The sequence below is a fragment of the Echinops telfairi genome, unplaced genomic scaffold, assembly GCF_000313985.2.
Source record: "Echinops telfairi isolate 266 unplaced genomic scaffold, ASM31398v2 ScPeMD7_1713;HRSCAF=2227, whole genome shotgun sequence".
NCBI classification, from domain to species: Eukaryota; Metazoa; Chordata; class Mammalia; order Afrosoricida; family Tenrecidae; genus Echinops; species Echinops telfairi.
The window spans coordinates 21871474-21891659 of NW_022105611.1; the positions used below are offsets into that span (position 1 = coordinate 21871474).

The window sequence follows — 20186 nt, forward strand, 5'->3', positions numbered from 1 at the left end:
AAAGAAAGAAAGCCCAACCTTATGACAGGGTGTAGTTCAAACTTCTTTTAAAGTCTCAAAGCAGGGAAAATATATTCTGTAAGCTTCCTGAAATACTAAAATCCTATTACTCACTCGAACACGACATTTACAGCAGTTTTCAGGATGATAATGATGGTGATGAATGGTAGCCAAATAGCTCCCTACCTCTGATCAAAAACTTATATGAAACTCAAACACACACACAAAAAGGAAAAATTTGTTGGGGATGAGTTTGTGTTCCTTCCCTTGCTTTTGCACCAATTCTTGATGCATACCTATGAAACAATCTAACCACCACTATAATTTTAAAAATCCATTAAACTGTAAACAAGGCTTTGGTGGGAGGTGACATTCACCTAGAAAGAAAGTCATAAAATATTCCGAGTGCATACTGTTGCAATTTATAACGAAAAAAAGCATGTATTTTACCCAGTTCTATCATATTAAATGCTTAATGAAAGAATTGATATCACTATGAAATAAGAAATTAATGTCTATCATTTAATGAGTGTTTCTTAGTCTCAACATATTGAGGAAAGAAAGATCACACATTTACAAACAATATAAACATTTTATACTAGGGTTGGTCACTTAAGCCAACAATGTATAAAGGCTGCTTTTCCATACACATTTTGACCCTAAGTATATATTCATTTAATATTTGTAACATCAACTACTCATGAAAATCCACAAGTTGTAGGACACTGTGAGCCTGTTCTGTGTGGTTTGGCATAATTATGTTATAAAAAAAGTTTTTTATTATGTTACAAATTTACTTTTATCTATGGTATCTATTAGCTTTGGGTACAAGATCTTCGTGTATAGATTTTTAGTAGAGAAATCAACTTTACTAGATATGCCCTTAAAATTACTCCTGGATATTGCATCAATGCTGACTGCTACAACCCTATAGAGTGCGGTAGAACTGCCTCAGTGAGTCTTTGAGGCTCTAACTCTTCACAGAGTAGAAAGCCTTGTCTTTCTCCTGTGAAGTGGCTGGTGGTTTTGAAATGCTGACCTTTTTAGGTCCTGGCAGAATGCATAACCACTACGCCACCAGAGTACTACACTTCATGGAAAAGTCAAGAATTTAAACTTCTTCATAATATTACCAAATAACTACTAGAAAAAAGTATGTAATACAGGTAGTTGATATTACTGCTGTGAAAGAAGAAATTGGCATGTCCATCATTTAACGAATGTTTCTTACTTAGTCTGAACAGACTGAGGGGAGAGGGATCACACATGTAGGGGCCATAAAAACATTTCCTATTAACCTTAAGTTACAAAACCGCTTTACTAGATACCTTTTTGTACATTTAGTTTGTACTGTCAACTACTCATGAAAAACCAAAGGTCCAAGTTATAGAAAACTTATTCCTAATGAGGCGTGAGTTTAAATATCACTCAAAACAAGAGGGTATATAAAACCAATCACTTAGCTAATACTCAAAAGTATAGCCCGAAGGCACAGTGATCCCATGACATACAGAGGTCACGAAGATGGGCGTTCGTATAGTGTCAGAACACATGTAACTCAAAACTAAAATTTAAAGATATGATAATCAAGAAATCCCATGTGTGTTTGCTGATTTTCATCATTGTTTCCCCACATTATTTACAGCTACTAAAGGTAGGGTTGGTACATGTTACTGACTGTCATTATCTTCCATTTATATGGGTCATACATGAATGCGAAACATATAACCAATAAAAGTGTAAATTTCTATACAAGGGTAGGTCAGAAAGTATTACTATCAGGGCTCCAGTTCACACATACATGGGTTTATTCCAAAGAAAAGTTTAAAACATCTTAGAAAACAGTGAATGGCTGTAGAAAAGTACTCTCCACAATACACTTGTCTTAGTCTCATTATTGTGCCTTAAAAAAAAAAAAGTCTCATCAAACCCGTGGCTTAAAAGGCATCTATTGGGCCAGTTAAAAAGGAAGCAGCTCAGAAGGTTATGGCAACTGATTTTGGGGATTCCCAAGGGGTAGTCTTGGTAGCATAAGTAGGGGAGCTTATGAAGAAGTTTAAAGAAAACAGGAAAGTGCACAGGTGAGAAAAAGGCTAGGGAAAGTATGCTAAGAAACTTTATTGCATCATGATGGTACACCTGCTCATTCTCTGGTAAGAAGGACTGTCCTATGAAATTTTCATTGGCAAATCTTACCAAATCTACCCTTACACATCCCTGATCTTGTCTCTTCTAAATTCATTTTGTTCTCGAAATTCAAAGAATATTTAAAAGAACGTAATGGCCAAAATTGCCATTATGATGAGATGTGTTAAGTGATGGAGGGTATCACGAGAAAGTTACTTCACATCTTGATATTTTTGTTTAATAAAAGTAGCAATACTTTTTAACTTCCTCTTGTTTAAGGAAAATTCAATATATTCACCCAAGTAAAAAGAAAACTATTAGATTTTCACAGAAGTACAAGAAAAAAACTATACTTGAACCATGTTCCTAATTAAGAGGTGCAAAACCTACTAAGCTAAAGAGGAAAGGACTCTGGACACATAAAAACTTGTACATAAAGAAATACACCGCAGACAATAGTATGGGACAACCCCAAAGGATTTGGCTGAAATACTTATGACTCAAGAGTAGCATCTTGTTCAGGTTTTAGGTTCACAGTTTGCAAACTTCAGATTCAAAACAATTCTTGAAAAAGTCCTTTTACTTGCCGATTACAAAGCCATTTTTCCCTCCAGGATGTTAGAAGAAAACATCTTATTTCTCTAGCAGAATCCCAAAGGTCAGAAATCACATTGTACAAAATAAAAGCCTAGATCTAAAACGTTAAGGGTTTGTTTGTTTTTTTTGCTAAATGTATGAAAGTAAAATACAGAAAAGTTGTAAATTCTGAAATGAGATTCTACCATGTAAGCAAAAAGAGTTAATATTCATAAAATACAAAGCACAAGAAAACTGTAACTGCTTTATGGGAGTAGAAAGCCTCACCTTTCTTTCTCAGTGGCTGGTATTTTCGAACGGTTGAGCTTAGTTAGCAGCCCAACATGTAACCCACTACATATCACCAGGGGTCCAGGTAAATGGAATAAATAAAGAGATCTACCCCCAACAGTAATTAGTGCAATGCAAATTGTAGATGCTAATGTCCATTATAATGGTGCTAAATGTGGAAAAAGTCCAATATAGAGAACAAATGAGAAAGTGGGTACTTTTATACATTGTGAGCAAGAATGCAAACTGGCAGTCTTTTTACAAAAGATGAATTAACAGGAGCTACCAAAGTACATGCACAAGTTTGACATAATATCAATTATAAATAACAATCCTATAGTAACAGTAATATACAAAATTATGTAACAGGGACCTTCATTTGAGTACTGCTAGTATCAAATGAGTACCAATACCAGAAAATAATGGTATGTGCATAGGCGTGTGTGGATATAAATAGATACACACATAATAGAATTCTTTTGCTTCATGAAATAGGGAAACAATAGGTATACATACACATGCTTTTTTCGAAATCATGTGCAGAGAGGAAACAAGTAGCAGAATACAAACTAGGCAAGCTACTTATTTTCAAACATTTTTTTTACTTTAGCAAATATGAAATAAACTGAGATTCCAAAGACACACTTACCCCTGAAACACAAATTTCATAAAACTATTAATCCTAAACCTTACTGTATACACTCATTTTAAAAATCTAGTTTTTTTAATGCTCATCGTAATCTAACTATACTAATATTAATATCAAGTATTATATCTCAGCCTTTGGTTTCAAAACACTCATGTAGAGTATAGCTTCCATTTAAGAATACAAAAAACCCCAAACAAAAACTAAACATTAAAGTACATACATGTACAAATGTTTGTGATAAGCACAGGTTTGAAAAGTAGAAAGGTGTCTGACAAGATACATGCCAAACTTTTGTCAACAGCAGTTATTAAACAGCTAGAAGGTTTTGACTTTTCATACTTTTGTACCATTAGAAAATTTTAACAAGTATTTATATATTTTAGTTTTAAAAGGAAAAGCAAACAAAAATTAGTCCACAGAGTACAAAATGAAGTTCTGTTTAATGATGATAGATGAATGATCAGATTCTATAAGCAAAAACAACAGCTAACTGGATAATGGAAGCAGAAACCATGAAATAAATGTTCATAAGAAATGGAAGGCATGCAGAGCCATACACTCAACCTGTTTAACTATGCATGCTGAAGCTCTTATCCGTTTGATGACCACCATACCCTCTCCAACTGTTTGAAGCATAAGAATCACTCTCTTCAAAGGCATGAAAAAACAATCATTGGCTGATAGTAGGAAGAGGGATAAAGGAGCGACATTCCAGGTTAGTAACATTAAGGAAAGAATTGAAGGGTATGCAGAGACCTTGTAAAATGTCAGAGTATGTGTTAAAATACTTCAGCATGTGATCTCATTGATCTGCCTTACCATTAGGATAACAAAACTTACTTGAAAAATAGTTCAAAACCTCAAATCCCTTTTAAAAGGCAACATAGGGAAACTGAAAGCTATTATCATCACATCGACATGTTTTACAATAAATACTAAAAGCTCCAGAAACAAATACTGTGAGAAGAAAAAATAAATGTGCCATGTTTTAAGACCTGGTAAAGTACAAGGGCAGGCAATCTTTTATGAACCAATCTGTAAAAAATGGGTCTCTTTATTTCCAGGCATATGACCAGAGTTCATAAGCTCTGGTAATTACAAAGCCAAGCTATAACACACACACTTCCTAACTTTACCTGTTCCAAATCCTGCTCCAAGTCCAGTTCCCAGAGTCCCAGTTGCTGGCTTATTTCCAAAAATGCTATTTCCACTGTTATTTGTGCCAAAACCTAGAAGGACAGAAGAATGAGTGGACTGTACTTTCAACACAACTCCCAATTTCTTCTATAAGGGAGTTTAAAACAAAACAGTATGACCTTAAGTCTTATATCCTTTCATTTATCAATACTTAGGATGCCTAAAGGGTAGACTGTCTTTTTATTTTTACCTAACTTTTGTCTCCTGTAAACTAATCCCAGAAGCTTTCATATTTGTTTAACTAGTTTCAGCTTTGAGATATCATTTCAATATGGGATAATAACAAATATTAAAACAAAGTGATTGTGCTTGAGTTTGGGGAGTTTCGCCTTCAATTCATGTTTCATTATTTAAAAAAACAAAACTAAGCCAGCCAAGAAATGAAGATACTTTATATAACCTAACTAAAGGGTCTCCTAAATTCACCTGTAAAAAATCTTTTTTTAAAAAAATAAAAATCTTTATAGCAGTATTATGAATAGGTACACTTGGTACAGATAAGTGATGTATGACTAGAATGAAGCGCTCTAATAATACTTAGGTAATTTGCTGGTATTAAGAGACATTAATCGATGAATAACTTACTACTAATTGATCTGTTCCTTCCATTATCAGAAGCAATGGAGAATTGAGTATGATGAATGATTTAGAGATAACCCTATGATTCTCCGTTAAAATCCACATCTCACCTAAAGATATCTAGATTGCAGAATTGCTTTTATTCTTTTGCTCAGAAATATCCACAAACTGCACTCCTTCTGAAGCTAAAAACCAAACAAACCGCTAAGAATATATAAAAAATTATTGGCCAGAAAACACTGTTTGGCAGATGTGACGTTATTTGTTTTCTTTTTAAGTTGGCCACTGTTTATCAAAATCTGGTAACTTATGATCACAGGTCTAGTGCTGGGATGCTGCAAGTGGGCTGTATCTGTTCTGGATAATTCTTTTATAGTCACCATGACAATAGGAGACTCTAGACCAGTGGTTCTCAACCTTCCTAATGACGCAGCCCTTTAATACAGTTCTTCATGTGTGGTGACCCCCCAATCATAAAATTATTTTCATTGCTACTTCATAACTGACATTTTGCTACTGGTATGAATCGGGCGACCCCTATGAAAGGGTTCATTCGACTTCCAAAGGGTGGAGACTGACCCACAGGTTGTGAACCACTGCTCTAGATCCAAGCTTGTCAGATAATACTGGCTTTATGTGACATTATTCATAAATTTAATGGAGATAAAGAGTCAAAAAATTACATGGGTACTATGTTAGAATATGAGATACCATCACCCACAAAGATTATTATACCATGTGATGCCTAGAAATTGGATAATTTCAAGAGTAGAAGAAAAAGAATAGTCTCGAAAGAAACATTTTTTAAATGTCTTTTTAAAATACAAACATTTCATGACATAGCCTCACTACATTTGATTCATGAATTAATTAAATCTCTTCTTGAATTGCACACATAAATGGCTATGTCACCATAATGGAGTGCTGCCTACTCAAGCACAATCAACTTTTATAAGAAAAAAATAGAGAAAGTGTACCTGGAAAAATTCTTTTTGAAAAAAAAATCTAATCAGAAAGGATTTTCTAGTCTCATAAAAGGGAGGAAATAAGATATTTGTGGCTACCTCACACCCGCAAGAGGGAAATAAGTCCCAACTTACACTGTTTATACCACACATCCCTTCCAATTATTATGTACAAAAGTTTACCAATTCTGCTGTTCCAAAAGTTTTACAAATTAAAATGAAAGACAACTCAAGTCCTGCACCCAAATTGTGAGGCATGTCAGATAAAGAGGTCTTTCAATTTCAATTCACTGAAATATAGTCATACAACCAAACAAAAAAAAAATATATATATATCTTTATGTGAATCAGAAATCTACAACCATTGAATAACACCATATATTTTAAATGTATCCCATTTTATCAAGTAGAGCCCTAGACAAGCACTGTCAGATTAAAATATAAAGTTCTGAATTGAACTGAAGTGTGCAACAAAAATATCTTCTGTTAATTCCATTTATTCTTGAGGGACTACAAAATCATAAAGATTGTAATGTTTTTTTTTGACTATAAAAAGAGGTATAGTATTTGAGGTATTAAAATATCATAGAAAGACATTAAAATTAGGGGAAAAAAGGTCTCCATACAAATGCTCTTTGGGGAAAAGTGTATAATAATAAAAGAGTTGACACACACTAATTTAACCCTTACATATTTTCCCACCCTAATCTTATGGTAAGAAACCCAAATAAACCAAGCTAGTTATCTGACCTGCGCTAACCAACTCCAGTGCCTCAAAACTATTCTTTCAAGTAGGGTGCAACCAAACAGGATTATAGGTGAAACGACAACCATTGTGAGGAGTAACAAGCAACACAACTAAAAGCAATTAAAAAAACCAAAACAAATAAAATCAGGAGTTGGTACCTGCCAAGGACCTTTCTCTAACCTTCATACATTTTTTAAAAAGCATATAACCTTCAAAGATATTTAATAAATTCTCTTTCTCCACTACATGATAAACTGACTAAAGAACTATGTGACTGCTGAACAATACCAAATAGCTATTACCCATGTGCTAACCTCCTCTAAAGAGTCGATCAGTGCACATGAAATTCTAAACAAATATTTGAACTATACCTTCCTTATAGAGAAGTAAAGTTTCCACATCAGCTTTAACACAATGTTAAATTCACTTGAAAATCTTACTAGCTGGTGACTAGAAACATTTTAACTAATGTTTCTACAATGGACAATGCAAGGAATGTACTCTTCTGAATAATCAACCACGACACCAAGGGGCAGCACTTGTCTCCAACGTTCAGGAGACAAGAAAGGGGCAAGAAAGAAAGGCTAATGGGAACAGGGGTGTGAGAAGTCCTATAGAAACCCAAGAGGAGCAGGATGTGCTTCTACATTGTAAGGATTGCAACTAATGTCAAGAAGCGAAATGTGTATACATTGTTGAAAGGGAAACTAGTTTGCTCTCTGAGATATAAACTTTCAACCATACCCACAACAAAATGTTCAAAATAAAGAAATAAAATGTCTATTATCTGGCCTTTACAATTTCCAGCATTATCTCTGAAAAGTCATTTAGGGTTACATATATTTTTAATTGTTCAATCGGATCAGAAATAATGAACATCACAGTGATAAAGTCAGAAAAATAAAAATTTTGAAACTGCCAGAAAATCATTGTATTAGTTGGTAAAGTCAGAAAGGTTTCAGCTTTCACTAAGAATCATCCAACTGAAAACTGGCCTAACAGAATGCGTTGCCTAAACCAAGCTTGTTTCACGTATGTTTCCTCAGTTCCTGTGTCAAGTGATCAAAGAATGTGTGAATAAAAATATCTACCTCCCTTAAATAACAAGCTATTTAGTAAGTAGTCTACAAGTGCACTTGTCCAAAATAGAAAGACTAATATACAAATAAAAACTAGAAAGACTAGAATTTGTACAAGGAAAGGCAATTACCAATCTTCTACTTTTCTCAATCTATGTTCATGATTTTAAACATTTCCCTCTGGGTCCTCATACAAAGTCACTCCTTACCTGATATTTTTAAAATATTACCAATCATATGAATCAGGAGAATGATGTGTGATATAGTCAGTGTAACTTTAAGAGAGTCAAACCTGCTTTTTATATGTACCAAAATTGGAAGTGTTTGTATTGGTTCCTAAAGTCAGGGTTGGTTTGTTACCAAAGAGCCCGCCACTGGTTGTACCAAATGAAGGAGCACTGGTTGTGCTGGTTCCAAATGTAGTAAGCTTGTTACCGCCAAACAGGGTCTAAAAAGAACAGAATACAAAAAAAAAAACACCTTTTAAATATGAATATATATGTGCAACAGTAAATAGAGGTTACCTCAAGAATTGGGTGGAGAAATGAGTTGGGGGGAGTGATATATTTAATAAAAACCTTAAGAATGAGAAATAAAAATCAGAAAAACTAACAAATGTAACCTAAATAGGTCTAACTTCATGAACACAGAATATGCTACCCTATTTCTTCCTGTCATTGTGTTTGTGTGTGTAAAGTTGAAGATACATGGAAACAATTAGTCCAATGAATTAATGGATCATGTTAACATTAGTCTCCAGGACCATTAGAACAGAACTGTATTGTGCCTATCTACCACTACTAGTTGCTCTGAAAGGAAGCATATGAAAAGGTTCTAGAAAGAGAAGAAGAAAAATGTGACGCAAACTCAAAAATCATAGAAAAGACCAGGCTTGGTGGACAGAGAGACTGATGGAACCCCCAAGACTATGACCCTTAGTCACCCCTCACAAATCTGGAAATGAACTCACCCTCATGGTTCAATCTTCAGCCAAACAAAAGACAGGTCTATAAGGGGAACAATACTAAGGAGGTAGGTACACTTGGAATAATCAGTCATTTGAGATCAAAAGGACGGCATTTGTTTAAGGATAGAGTTCAGAATAGTTAGTAAAGAAGACAGAATGGAAACGAGAGGAAATGAGGTAAGTGATGTTTCACTCTGGGGGTTGCAATCAATGAGATTCAAACAAAATGAAAAGCTGATTTGTTCTGTAAATCTTCACCCAATACACATTGAAATCTTAAAGTGAAACACACAAAAAACCAGACTGAGTATTCTGGCTGAAAAAATAGTATCGTAGCCTGAAAATCTCTTAGCAAACAAGATTTTCATTTAGATTAAAGAAAATATTAACTAGACAACCATCATTGTTTAGTGGGTAACAGAAATTAATAAAAAAAAAATTGCCAATATGAACAGCTGCAATAAAAAATGTAAGCATACTTCAACATAGATGAACCTTGAAAACATAATGCCGCGTCAAAGAATCCAGTTCTAAAACACCATGTTGAACAACTCTATTTATACGAAATGTCCAGAATAGGCAAACCAATAGAAACAGAAAGTAGACTAGTGATTGGCTTGTTTGGAGGGCTGGGGAAAAGGGGGAGTTATTGGCAGTTAAGTATGGAGTTTATTTTACAGTGATAAAAGTGTTCTAAAATTGATTATAGCGTGATACTTTTTGAATATACTAAAAAAAAAAATCATTGAATTGTATACCTTAAGGGGGCAAATAGTATAGTTCATCTTAATAAAGCTGTTGGTAAAAAAAAAAAGTTAAAGCTTTCTGAGACATTATATAAATTTCTGAATTTCTCACCAAACTAAGTTCAGAAGTATTAAATTTTTTAAAAAATTCTATGAACATAGGACCATGTCTTAGGGACTGTGTTTCCTTTTTGATTTTGCAACTACCTTCATTAACAAGTTAAGGGCTTCTTTTTATAATGAATGCATAGTATAGATCGGTTGTTTCACAGATTCTTATACCCAGTTTGGTCTTTTAGAAAGTAGTAATATCGAATTTTATATATTATTCACCTTGCTAATTCTGTTTCCAGGTCAAATGCACTCCTAAATTGTAACTTTTTACTTAAATATTTTTATTTTTGTTCCACAAAGGAAAGAGTAGAACTAGGGCCTAACTTACTGGAGTGATACTTTTGCTTTCAGAAGTAGTCTGCACACATAAGCATAGAGGCAAAGGAATTACTAGTTGAAAACAAACCAGCTGATGTTACCAAGCTATTTTACTTTGCATCAAATAACTTTTAGTGGCTAGTTGCACTCAGTATATCAAATCAATGTTTATCTAGAAACCCTTAAAAAATATTTACACCAGAAAATAAAAAAAGATTTACACCTGCCTTCAAATTATAATCAACTATATAAAAACGTACCGAACCAACAGCACCAAATCCAGTCGTGGTCTGCCCAAAGAGACCTGTTCCCGTGCCAAATCCAGTCCCAGAGCTGGTGTTTGCAGCGGTCCCAAAAAGACCTCCGGGTTGTGAGGCTTGGGTTACTCCAAACAATCCCTACAAAAAGTGAATCTAGATTAAAAGATTATTACTTTTATACTTAAGAGAACCAAACATTTTTTTTCTTTAATGCAAACCAGCTGCCATCAAGCCAATTCTGAAATATGAAGTTTCCCAGATTAGTACGAATAATTACCTTTTTTAAACAGAAGTTTACTATGTGGCAGATATTAATTTATATAGAACATCTCTTCTCCTCAAAATAATCTTGAAAAACTCAGATAATCTCCATTTCCCACATGAAAAGAGTTTGCCCAAATGTCATTGCCCAAGAGACATTGCCCAAAATGTCACTACTCCTAAGAGGCAGGATCACAAATTCATAACCTGCATCCAAGTCCTGCTGTTTTCAACATAAAAGCTTCCAAGCACTTAAAAAACTAACTTGTGCTTACAGTCTTTACAGTCTTGTGCTGGGGAACATTAGCTCAAAAATGGTGTGCTCTAAAGAGATGCCAGGGTGACGTATGTTTTAAAATGTAGTCCTAAGAGCTGACTGTTGTTTAAATGGATTTTAAATCAAATAACTGAAAATAGCCAAATCAATCTGAACAGTCAAGAACATCATGTTAAAATGTCATCATCTGAAATGAAAAAAAAAAAAACACGACGCCTTCTTCATTTGTAAATGAAAGAGAAATATTACACTAGTGGAATACTGAGGTGCTGAGAATTCCCTTGAAAACAGCTTATTATGACATTCATCCATGAAAAGTGTGTTCAATAATTTTTCATTATAGTAAGTTTCAGAGCCTAGCTGTGTATGTTTTATAATCAGGCTAAGTACCTGTAATTGAAAGAGGTAAATTCCAAGAGTTCTAATCAATAAACCACATATCAAATCAACCTTTACTTTTATGCTACCCTAGGAAACAAACTGGTAATGACTATTAGGACAATCTTTCACTTTCTAGAAGGTGCAGTTACCAAATATGGCTCGGAGGTTTTTTATTTCCTTCCCCACCCTTTTTTTTTTTTTTTTTGGGGGGGGGGAAGAGTCTGCCTCCATTTATAGGAATGGCATTATTAATATTTTTCCCAAACCTCACAGACTGACTGGAGTCAAGGACATAAGGTATAGTTTCAGAACAATCAATTTTTAGCCAAGATACAGATATTCCTTAGTAATGGAAAAACATTTTCAGGAAGGCCAAGTCACTTTGTTCAATATACTCTACATAAAGAATAGAAGGTGGCCTGAAATCTAGTTCTTAATATTTCAATAATTTCTACTTTTCATTGTATTATATACCTATGAATGGTTAAGAACTTCAGTGGGTATAAACATGTTAGTTTCACATGATCAGAAGCCTTAAACTTACTACTATAAATAAGTTAGAGTTAACTAAGGTTCTATTTAGTTACCATGGTGTTGGTGCTTGGCTGTCCTAGAGTGCTGGTATTACCAAATGAAAAGCCAGTGTTCTGAGTGGTTGTGGCCTGACCAAATGGTTTGCTGAAGAGGCTGCTGGTCTGCTGATTCGGTTGGCCAAAGAGACCGCCTGGGTTTGTTCCAAATCCAGTTGTACCTTCCGGTAAAAAGAAAATGTAATTAACAAAACAAACCCACCACTACACTTGATAGTATCTAGTCACAGCAATGGTCCCAAGTTATTTATTACACAGCTAAATTATCTTTATGCTTGCTATTCAAAATGGATGACCATTTATTTCCTAACCTTCTTTGCCTAACTCCAAATTCAGACTTCAACTCATACATTAATACTTCCTGGCCCTAGGAAAGCTAGTTGGGATCTTCTTTTGTGAATCCATAGCTTTCTTCATTCTATAAGACAGCACATTACATTCTGAGTCCATATACAACAGAGCTTCAAATAGTTTGCTTGATTCAAAATTCCCAAACATTTATTTACAAACTTTTTGAAGTCCCACCTCATATATTTTCTTTCACTTCATTAGACTACAGCTTTTAAAAAGTAATGTTGTGGTTTCCTTTATTTTCCTGTTTCACACGCCACATCTAATCATTCATTGGTAACCCTCATCAGTTCTGTATGAAATGGAGCCCCTCCCTCCACAGAAACCCATCTTATAAGAGAACGTTGGTCAAGAAAGAACTCTCCAAGTGTTACAGCTCTTTTAGAATTTGTCTAGCAGGTTTTCTGGTTTCTACCAGAAAGCCCCCCACACACTAGTAAAACGGGTATTTAACAAAAAAAAAAAAAAAAAGAAAGAACTCTCCAGCTCTTCTGCCCCTTCAAAGGAATCTGAGAAGGCAGGCCAAGCAACTGATCTGGCCTTCCTTTGTTGCCTCCATACACTTTTGTTTAAAGCATCCTCATCAATTAATCTCCCATGGGTACAGCAACAGCTTTCTAACGTTTCAAATCTTGTTGCCTTACAAGCTTTCAGTGAAGCAATCTTCAAAAATGACCCTTAATCTATAGCAAATCCTTTTTCAAAATATCTCAATGATTTTCAGAATCTCCTGATGTTGAGCCAGAGTCCTATACTCAACATTCTCTAGTATTTCTCCTTGCTTTCTTCTCCTTAGCAAAAAGTCATGTTTTAGGTTTATCATTTCCTCTAGTTGATATGTTCTTTCCTCAGAAACGTGAAAGTTTATACCTTCACCTACTTCGTACTGATCACCACTCAACCATCAATTCTGTGAAGACTTCCGTAACCATCTGTATTTAAAATTGCATCTCTCCACATCCTCACATACATAACAATCACTCTGTTCCCCGGCATACCTGAATCGCTCTGCATAGCATTTATTACAATGTGACAATAATGCTTTACTTTGTTTCGTGTCTTTCTTTTCTAACAGGTTCTTAGCTATTGTCTGTTTTGTTCTTTATATCTAACAACTAGAAAGAACAGTATTTGGCACGTGCAAGGCTTGCAATAAATTTGGTAAATGATAAGACTCATTATTTGCACTGCTATCACTATATCTAAAAGTTAACAATTGTGTAGCTTTTATTTGAACTACATGTCAGACTAATGGCGTAGGGAAAACCAAAAGCCAAACTCTCTCACTGAGTCAATGCTGATTCATAGGAACCCCCCTGTGGGTTTCAGAGACTATAACTGTTTATGAGAGTAGGAAGCCCAATCTTTCTCCTGTAGAGCGACTGGTAGTTTGAAACTGCTGATCAGGTGGATCACAGTCCAACGGGTAACCACTAAACTACCAGGGCTCCGTAATGGCCTAGGGAAGCACATGCCAATAAGCAAGCATACCTTTATGTTTTCTATAACATATACCTTTTATAGTTAAACCTGAGGCCATTTTGACCAGTCACAGAAGAAGAAAAAAAAACAAACTGCAAATCATGCACCTATTAGCCAACTCTCAGCTTAAAAAACTCAATATGGTCCAATATGATGACAATACTTACTAGTTCCAAAGCCAGTTTTGTTCTGACCATATGCAAAGCCTGAATTAGTAGTAGAGGAGCTGAAGAGTCCTGTAGCACTGGAAGTGGCTGGTGAAGACCCAAACAAGCCAGTTGTGGTACCTGCTCCCACCTGGTTCTGAGGACCTTTCCGGTTAGCCTGATAATCCTCTAAACGAAGTTCCTAAGGAGAATAAGAAAATACTTCCAATCTTAATATGCAGCCCTGAAAGTTTTTTAGAAAATCATACCTCAATTCTCAAAAGTTATCACATAGGGATTCATGGCTAAAAGAAAACTACAGAATAACACTAACTTTTGGTATCATTATTTTAAAATGTTTCTAATAATTTACAGTGGGCATAACAATCCATATCATTATCATAACTATGAAGATGAAATACCTACATACTATAATCTCAGCCTTTTAAAATAATCAGTAAGGGAAGGGGTGGTGGTAGTTATATATCTGTAGTCAATTTGAGACTTAAGGGTGAAGGGGTGGGGTTTAAACTGTAAATTAGGTCGCAGCTTGATGACCTCATTAGGAGGTGCTAAGGAGATAAAATTGCTTGCTGGAGGCAGGAAACACACTCACTCCCTGCGAGACATGATTGCCGATAAGACACACTGAGCTATGCTACAGCCCTGGAGCTGAAGGAGCCAGTTGCAGACTCCTGCCAGAGCTGAGATGCTTCTACTGTCACTGGATCCACAAGATTTTCCACTCATTGGCCTGTGATCTTCCCGCATTTGGCATCATTGCATGTGTTTCGTGAGTCTGAAGAGGAATTTATAGTCTGGTATTGGATATATGGACTAATATCGGACTTATGGACTTGATCTGGACTGGGCTGTTTCTGAATAGACAGTTGCTCTTTGATATACACTTTTGTCTAACACACATGCACATATCTATTAATTTGTTTCTCTAGTCAACCCAAACTAGCACTGGGGGCAATCAGGAGTTGATAGCAATGAGAATTGTATAACCTAACTCAATGGGATTGAACAGCAAAACTGAATGTGAATGGATATACTGGATTGTGTTAAGATATGTTAATAAAACTATTATATGCATTTTTAAAATGACCAATAAAAAATAAATTAGTTAATGAAAGATGAAAAATTAAGTTTTGTTTTGAAAAAGTTTTAAATTGGGAGCAATGTTTCAACAGCTTTGTTCTCAAGTCAGGGTATTTATGTATGTTCTAAAAAAGCAAGTTTGGGATGTAGATAGAAGTTGCAGCAATGGCTCTCATCAGGATGACAGTTAAAATATTTAAATATTTTAACATTACAGGGAACAGTAATGAGAATGAACTTTATGCAACTACATGGATCTGACAACAATGAAAGGAGAAGACATAAAAATTATATAAATTTAGAGCTATCTAAAGCTCAAAAATGGGCAGTTGAGATAGTGTTTGACGTTGGAAGAGGAGGATTGTGACTAAAGAGCACAAGGGGAATGTCTGGGATGCTGGTAATGTTCTGCTTCTTGATCTGGATCCTGGACACATGGGTGTGCTCGTAAGTCAAAGTATACTTAAGGCTTTGTAACTTTTCTGTAAGTTGTACTTCAACTAGTTTACTATATTCACACACACAATTCAGTATACAGCATAAACCACCACCAAATCAGAACAGACTATCAAGAGAAATACACCAATTCTAATGAACTGAATCCTACATTATGAATTTCAAAACAATGTGGCTTGTGCTAAAGTTTACATAAATTCATTATGATCCACCTCACCTTAAAAATCATCAACCCATTAGAAAAGGTGCTTTCCAGTAGAATGAAAGGATTGGCCTGATAGTTTGTATTGCACTTTACTGACCTCTAGTGACTTGCATTCATATTCTTTCATAGCAGTAATACACTGGTGCTTGGTGCTGATATTAGTACTAACTCCAGCTTTGACCATAGTATCTGTACCCGTTGGAGGCTGCAAAAGAAGATGGCGGCATATGGAAAAGTCTAGGTTTTATATTGCTACTTTCACATACACAATTCTTCTACAAATGAATTCTGAAAATACTATTACTTATTAATTTTTCTACCTTCATGTTATGATTTACTGTCCTTTCCCTTCCCACCAGTTAACCAAAGCATGTTTGTGTGAAAATTTTTTTGAATTCTGCTGGTATTTTTGTAACTAGTTTCACTAAGCATAGTACCCTTAAGGCTCATCCACATTTTGTAGATTGTTATTCTTTAATGTTCCATAGTTTCATTGTGTGTATCCTGACCTGTCCACTCTTCCACTATTGGGCATTTAGGTTGTATGCTTCTTTTGTCTCTTGTGATTAGTGGTGCTGTTAAGTGTGGTTGTGCATATATCTATTTGTATCATGGCTCTTTTTGAGAGTACACCAGGGCTCCATATGGCTTACTGCTCTAGGATATAGAAATAGGATTGCTGTATCATAATGGTATTTTTACTTCTTTTTAAAACATAAGGTATTCTCTTTAATGTCAGCAAGGTTTACAAGTCGCTATTAAAAACTGCAAATGCCTATTTCTCTCCCTGGAGTCAATTTAAAATTAACTCACTAATTTTGGCTAATAAGGTAAAATAGTAGCCTCAGATTCCTAATGTATCATAGAGACAAGTTTTGAACAATTTTACAGAAGATTAAGAATTAACATTTATCAAGAATAGTGACTGTTATGCGCTATAAATTTTTTTATAAGTTCTTTAGAAAACATTAATAGGAAAAAAAAGAAATTCTACATAGCAAAAATAAAAATCCCTTTCTAACTCATGATGTCTATAACTTTTTTAAAAATTTTTATTTTAAATCCTTTTATTTTTAACTTTCTACAGAAGTATCATATTGCTTTCCGCAGTGGGTAAAATGTTTAATAAGCCTACTATCAGTATTATTAGGGTTCTAATCTCTATACTTTCACCAGCACTTATTATTGTTTTATTTTATTCTAAATGCTGGAATGGGATAATATCTCATTGCTTTGATTAGAATTCTTTTAAATGGCTAATGATTATAAGCATTTCTTCAAGTTTGTTGGTCATCTAAATCTCTTCTTAAGTGTTTTTAGTTGGATTGTCTTTTTTATGGTTCAGATATTAAAAGGTGCTCCCTTATAGAAATAAAAGGCCAAATTAAGAAACCTGTTAAGTCCAACCGTAGGAGTACAAGTGCATTTGACTGGGTTAAGTGCAATGCCAATTGAGATCTGTTTCATGACCCTTTCTCCTCTCTATGCAAATATTTGCAAATTTTGGTTTTTGATACATCTTTCAGAAAAAATCAAAATAAATTATCTATAAATGGAAGAGCAACAATTTTTATCATTCACCCTGTAAGAAGAAAACAGAAAAATCGAAGAGAGACATATTCCAAGGTTTAAAAGAAAATACTAACATTGAATTTAATGGTAGTCCCAGTAGGTGCAGCTGTAAAACTACTTGGCCCAAAAAGGGAACCAGATGTGCTACCAAAAGGGTTCGAGGTGGTATTTGTAGTTCCAAAGAGCCCTCCACTGCTAGTACTTGTTCCAAAATCTGTAAATTAGAAAGAAAAATGAGATGGCAAGCAGAAAGGAATTTAAGAATTCTTTTTTGGGAAAAAGAAAATGTCTGAACCCTTTTAACAAGTAAATATTCATAAAACTTTCTTTGGGCATACTTGGAGGATAAGTTTAAAAAAATATCGTATGTTGACCATTAATTTTTTCGTTGACCAATGGTTACCACAGGTGAAATGAGAAAGACTTGTTGCACAGAAGCATTGAGTTTATGTCAATGGTGATAGAATAATTTGGAAAAGGTTAGCAATGGTTATATAACACAAAGAGTATAATCAACGGCATTGCATTATACGAGTAAAGTTGTGGAATTGGAAAATGTTTTGTTGTGTTTATTTTTGCCACAATTTGGGAAGAAACTGTTCTAGAACTGAATATGGTGACAACCGTACAACTCTTCTTGTACATGAATATGAATGAATTATTCGACAGGTGGATGAAGTGCTAATAACACTATTAATATTAAAAGAAAAAGGCAATAGCTTGAAGTAAATGAATATCTCTCTCGAATCACTAGCACTCTAAATTACATTTTACATCATTACCTACTTCAACATCTCAAACTACGTTTCTTCTTAAAAACGTTGTTATGCCTAAAAATTCATTCTTCCATATTCTAGTACAGGGAATGGTATTGCTTCATATGGCACACTTGGTCAACTAGCAGTGGTTGCCTCAAAATGTTATGTGTAGAACTATTCTCAGGCCAAAGTTAGACTTAAAAAGAAAAATAAAGCTACGTTCAATTAGCAGCATATGCCATGGACCAAAAATGAGAAGTTAACCATGTCATGTTCAGCATTTGTCATCAATGCTCTAGTTTCCTCATTCCAAGTGAGAAAGGCACGAAGAAACTTTCAAGGTGGCACAACATGCTGACTACACAATATTCCTTCTTGAAATTCTCCCGCTTAACTCCATTACTCTGACCTGACTTTTCATCCTACTGCTGGCCATGCTTTATCAAGCACCCTTTCTTCCACGGAGCCCTTAAATAATAATGGTTTTCAGGGTTCCATTCTTGGGCAGAAGTACACATTATACCCCCCCCTTTATTCCAGTCTGTTGAACTTTTCAATAACCACACAATTTTTAAAACTTCTCCCATGTTTTTGTCATTTGGTGGGGCAGGGAAGGAGATGGGTTAGATGGAGGGAAAAGAGGAAACACAAACATATTTAACAATGAAACCAAAATGCTAAATACTGAAGCCCAATAATGTCCCACTTACTCCCGAAGCCGGTTGATTTGTTTTGCGTAAAGGCATTGTTCGGGGATGAGAATAGACTGGTTCCTGTGCTGGCAGTTCCAAACAAGCTATTTGATGTTCCTGTTGATGTGCCGAACCCAAAGCCAGCACTTGTAGAAGTGGCTGGCTGGCTAAATGAGTTGGTACCAAATAATCCTCCTGGGAAGAGACGGAGGGGGGCGGTAAGGAGAAAATACAGTTAGGAAGACAGATCTGAGCCACTCCATGAAACCTATACCAGTTACAAATACATCACCATCTACATTCCAAATAAAACCCCTACCTGGTTTGGTCTGTGTATTTCCAAACAAGCTGCCAGTATTGTTGCTAGAGCCAAATGCAGATGTTCCAAATGCCCCTCCAGTAGTAGTGCCAAATCCAGTATCTGGAAAAGCAAATTCCGAAGTCAGAATACATTCTAATTCGGGTAATCCAATGAAGAAGAGTTTCAGTGTATCTTACTTACTATTCTGCATTTGGATAGGAATACCTGTCTAATCTCAAAGTTCTTTCAAAACTTCAACAGATTACAAGTTAGAGAGTTAATATTATGCCAAAGACATTTTATTTCAGTGTCCCTAGATGATATAATAAAAGCTCAAGGGTCAAAAATTATCTGTCAATAAATGTTTTAGTAATACAGTTAAAAAAAGTGGCAAAAGTGATTGTGAGTTGCCAATGAAGTAAAATAATTCACATAAAGTGTCAAATTTTTCTTTAGGCACTACCTATACCAGCAAATTACTAGGGTGAATGGCCCTTAATTAGGGAAGCACACTGGAATGACTTTGGAAGCTTTTGAAAAAAACATGTTCAGGTTGTAACCTCAGAGATTCCAATTCTATAGTTCAATATTCTAAGGAGAATGGGAGAGGTGGAGGAAAAAGCCCAACACTAAAAAAGTGACTCTAATGACGCCCCACTTTTGGTGGGACAGTCACAATTTTTTTAAATTTGTCCCGCGTCATTTTTAAAAAGTCAGGATTTTTGATAAGAATGCAAGACAAGCTAGGGTATACGGTTTTCGGCTGCCATGTGGCTATTTCGCCAGGATATGAATTTTATCAATGGTGTCCCACTTTACCAATGTTAAAATCTGGTCACCTTACTCTAATGGGGACTCTTGGTTAAAAAACACTGACCTAAAAGAAGAGTACTCTAAGAGCAGGTCAGGAGACATTTGAAAATACTTCTACTGTTGTTAATTTGGTGGTTATGTTTTTTTAACTTCTCATCAATTATAGATGGATTATTAAGGT

The 20186-nt window shown here is 35.0% G+C and overlaps 1 protein-coding gene and 1 non-coding gene across 7 annotated transcripts in view; one reads left to right on the top strand and one right to left on the bottom strand.

Annotated features, from left to right (window-relative positions):
• The window catches only part of NUP98 (nucleoporin 98 and 96 precursor), an 89826-nt gene that overhangs the window by 48716 nt on the left and 20924 nt on the right, over window positions 1–20186 (bottom strand). For 3 of the 6 annotated variants that reach the window (XM_013006202.3, XM_045293060.1, XM_045293058.1), the window contains exons 3-11: window positions 19211–19312; window positions 18910–19086; window positions 17516–17655; window positions 15967–16074; window positions 14126–14306; window positions 12123–12286; window positions 10617–10754; window positions 8521–8659; window positions 4780–4872 (exon numbers count right to left, since the gene is read on the bottom strand). In XM_013006202.3, coding sequence (XP_012861656.1) covers window positions 4780–4872; window positions 8521–8659; window positions 10617–10754; window positions 12123–12286; window positions 14126–14306; window positions 15967–16074; window positions 17516–17655; window positions 18910–19086; window positions 19211–19312 — 1242 coding nt within the window. The remainder of the gene's footprint in view (window positions 1–4779; window positions 4873–8520; window positions 8660–10616; window positions 10755–12122; window positions 12287–14125; window positions 14307–15966; window positions 16075–17515; window positions 17656–18909; window positions 19087–19210; window positions 19313–20186) is intronic. The other 3 variants (XM_045293061.1, XM_030886414.2, XM_045293059.1) reach the window with 2 other exon arrangements.
• On the top strand, window positions 12842–12903 carry LOC115870515. The gene has a single exon (XR_004046749.1). It is a non-coding gene; the product is annotated as a U7 small nuclear RNA (small nuclear RNA).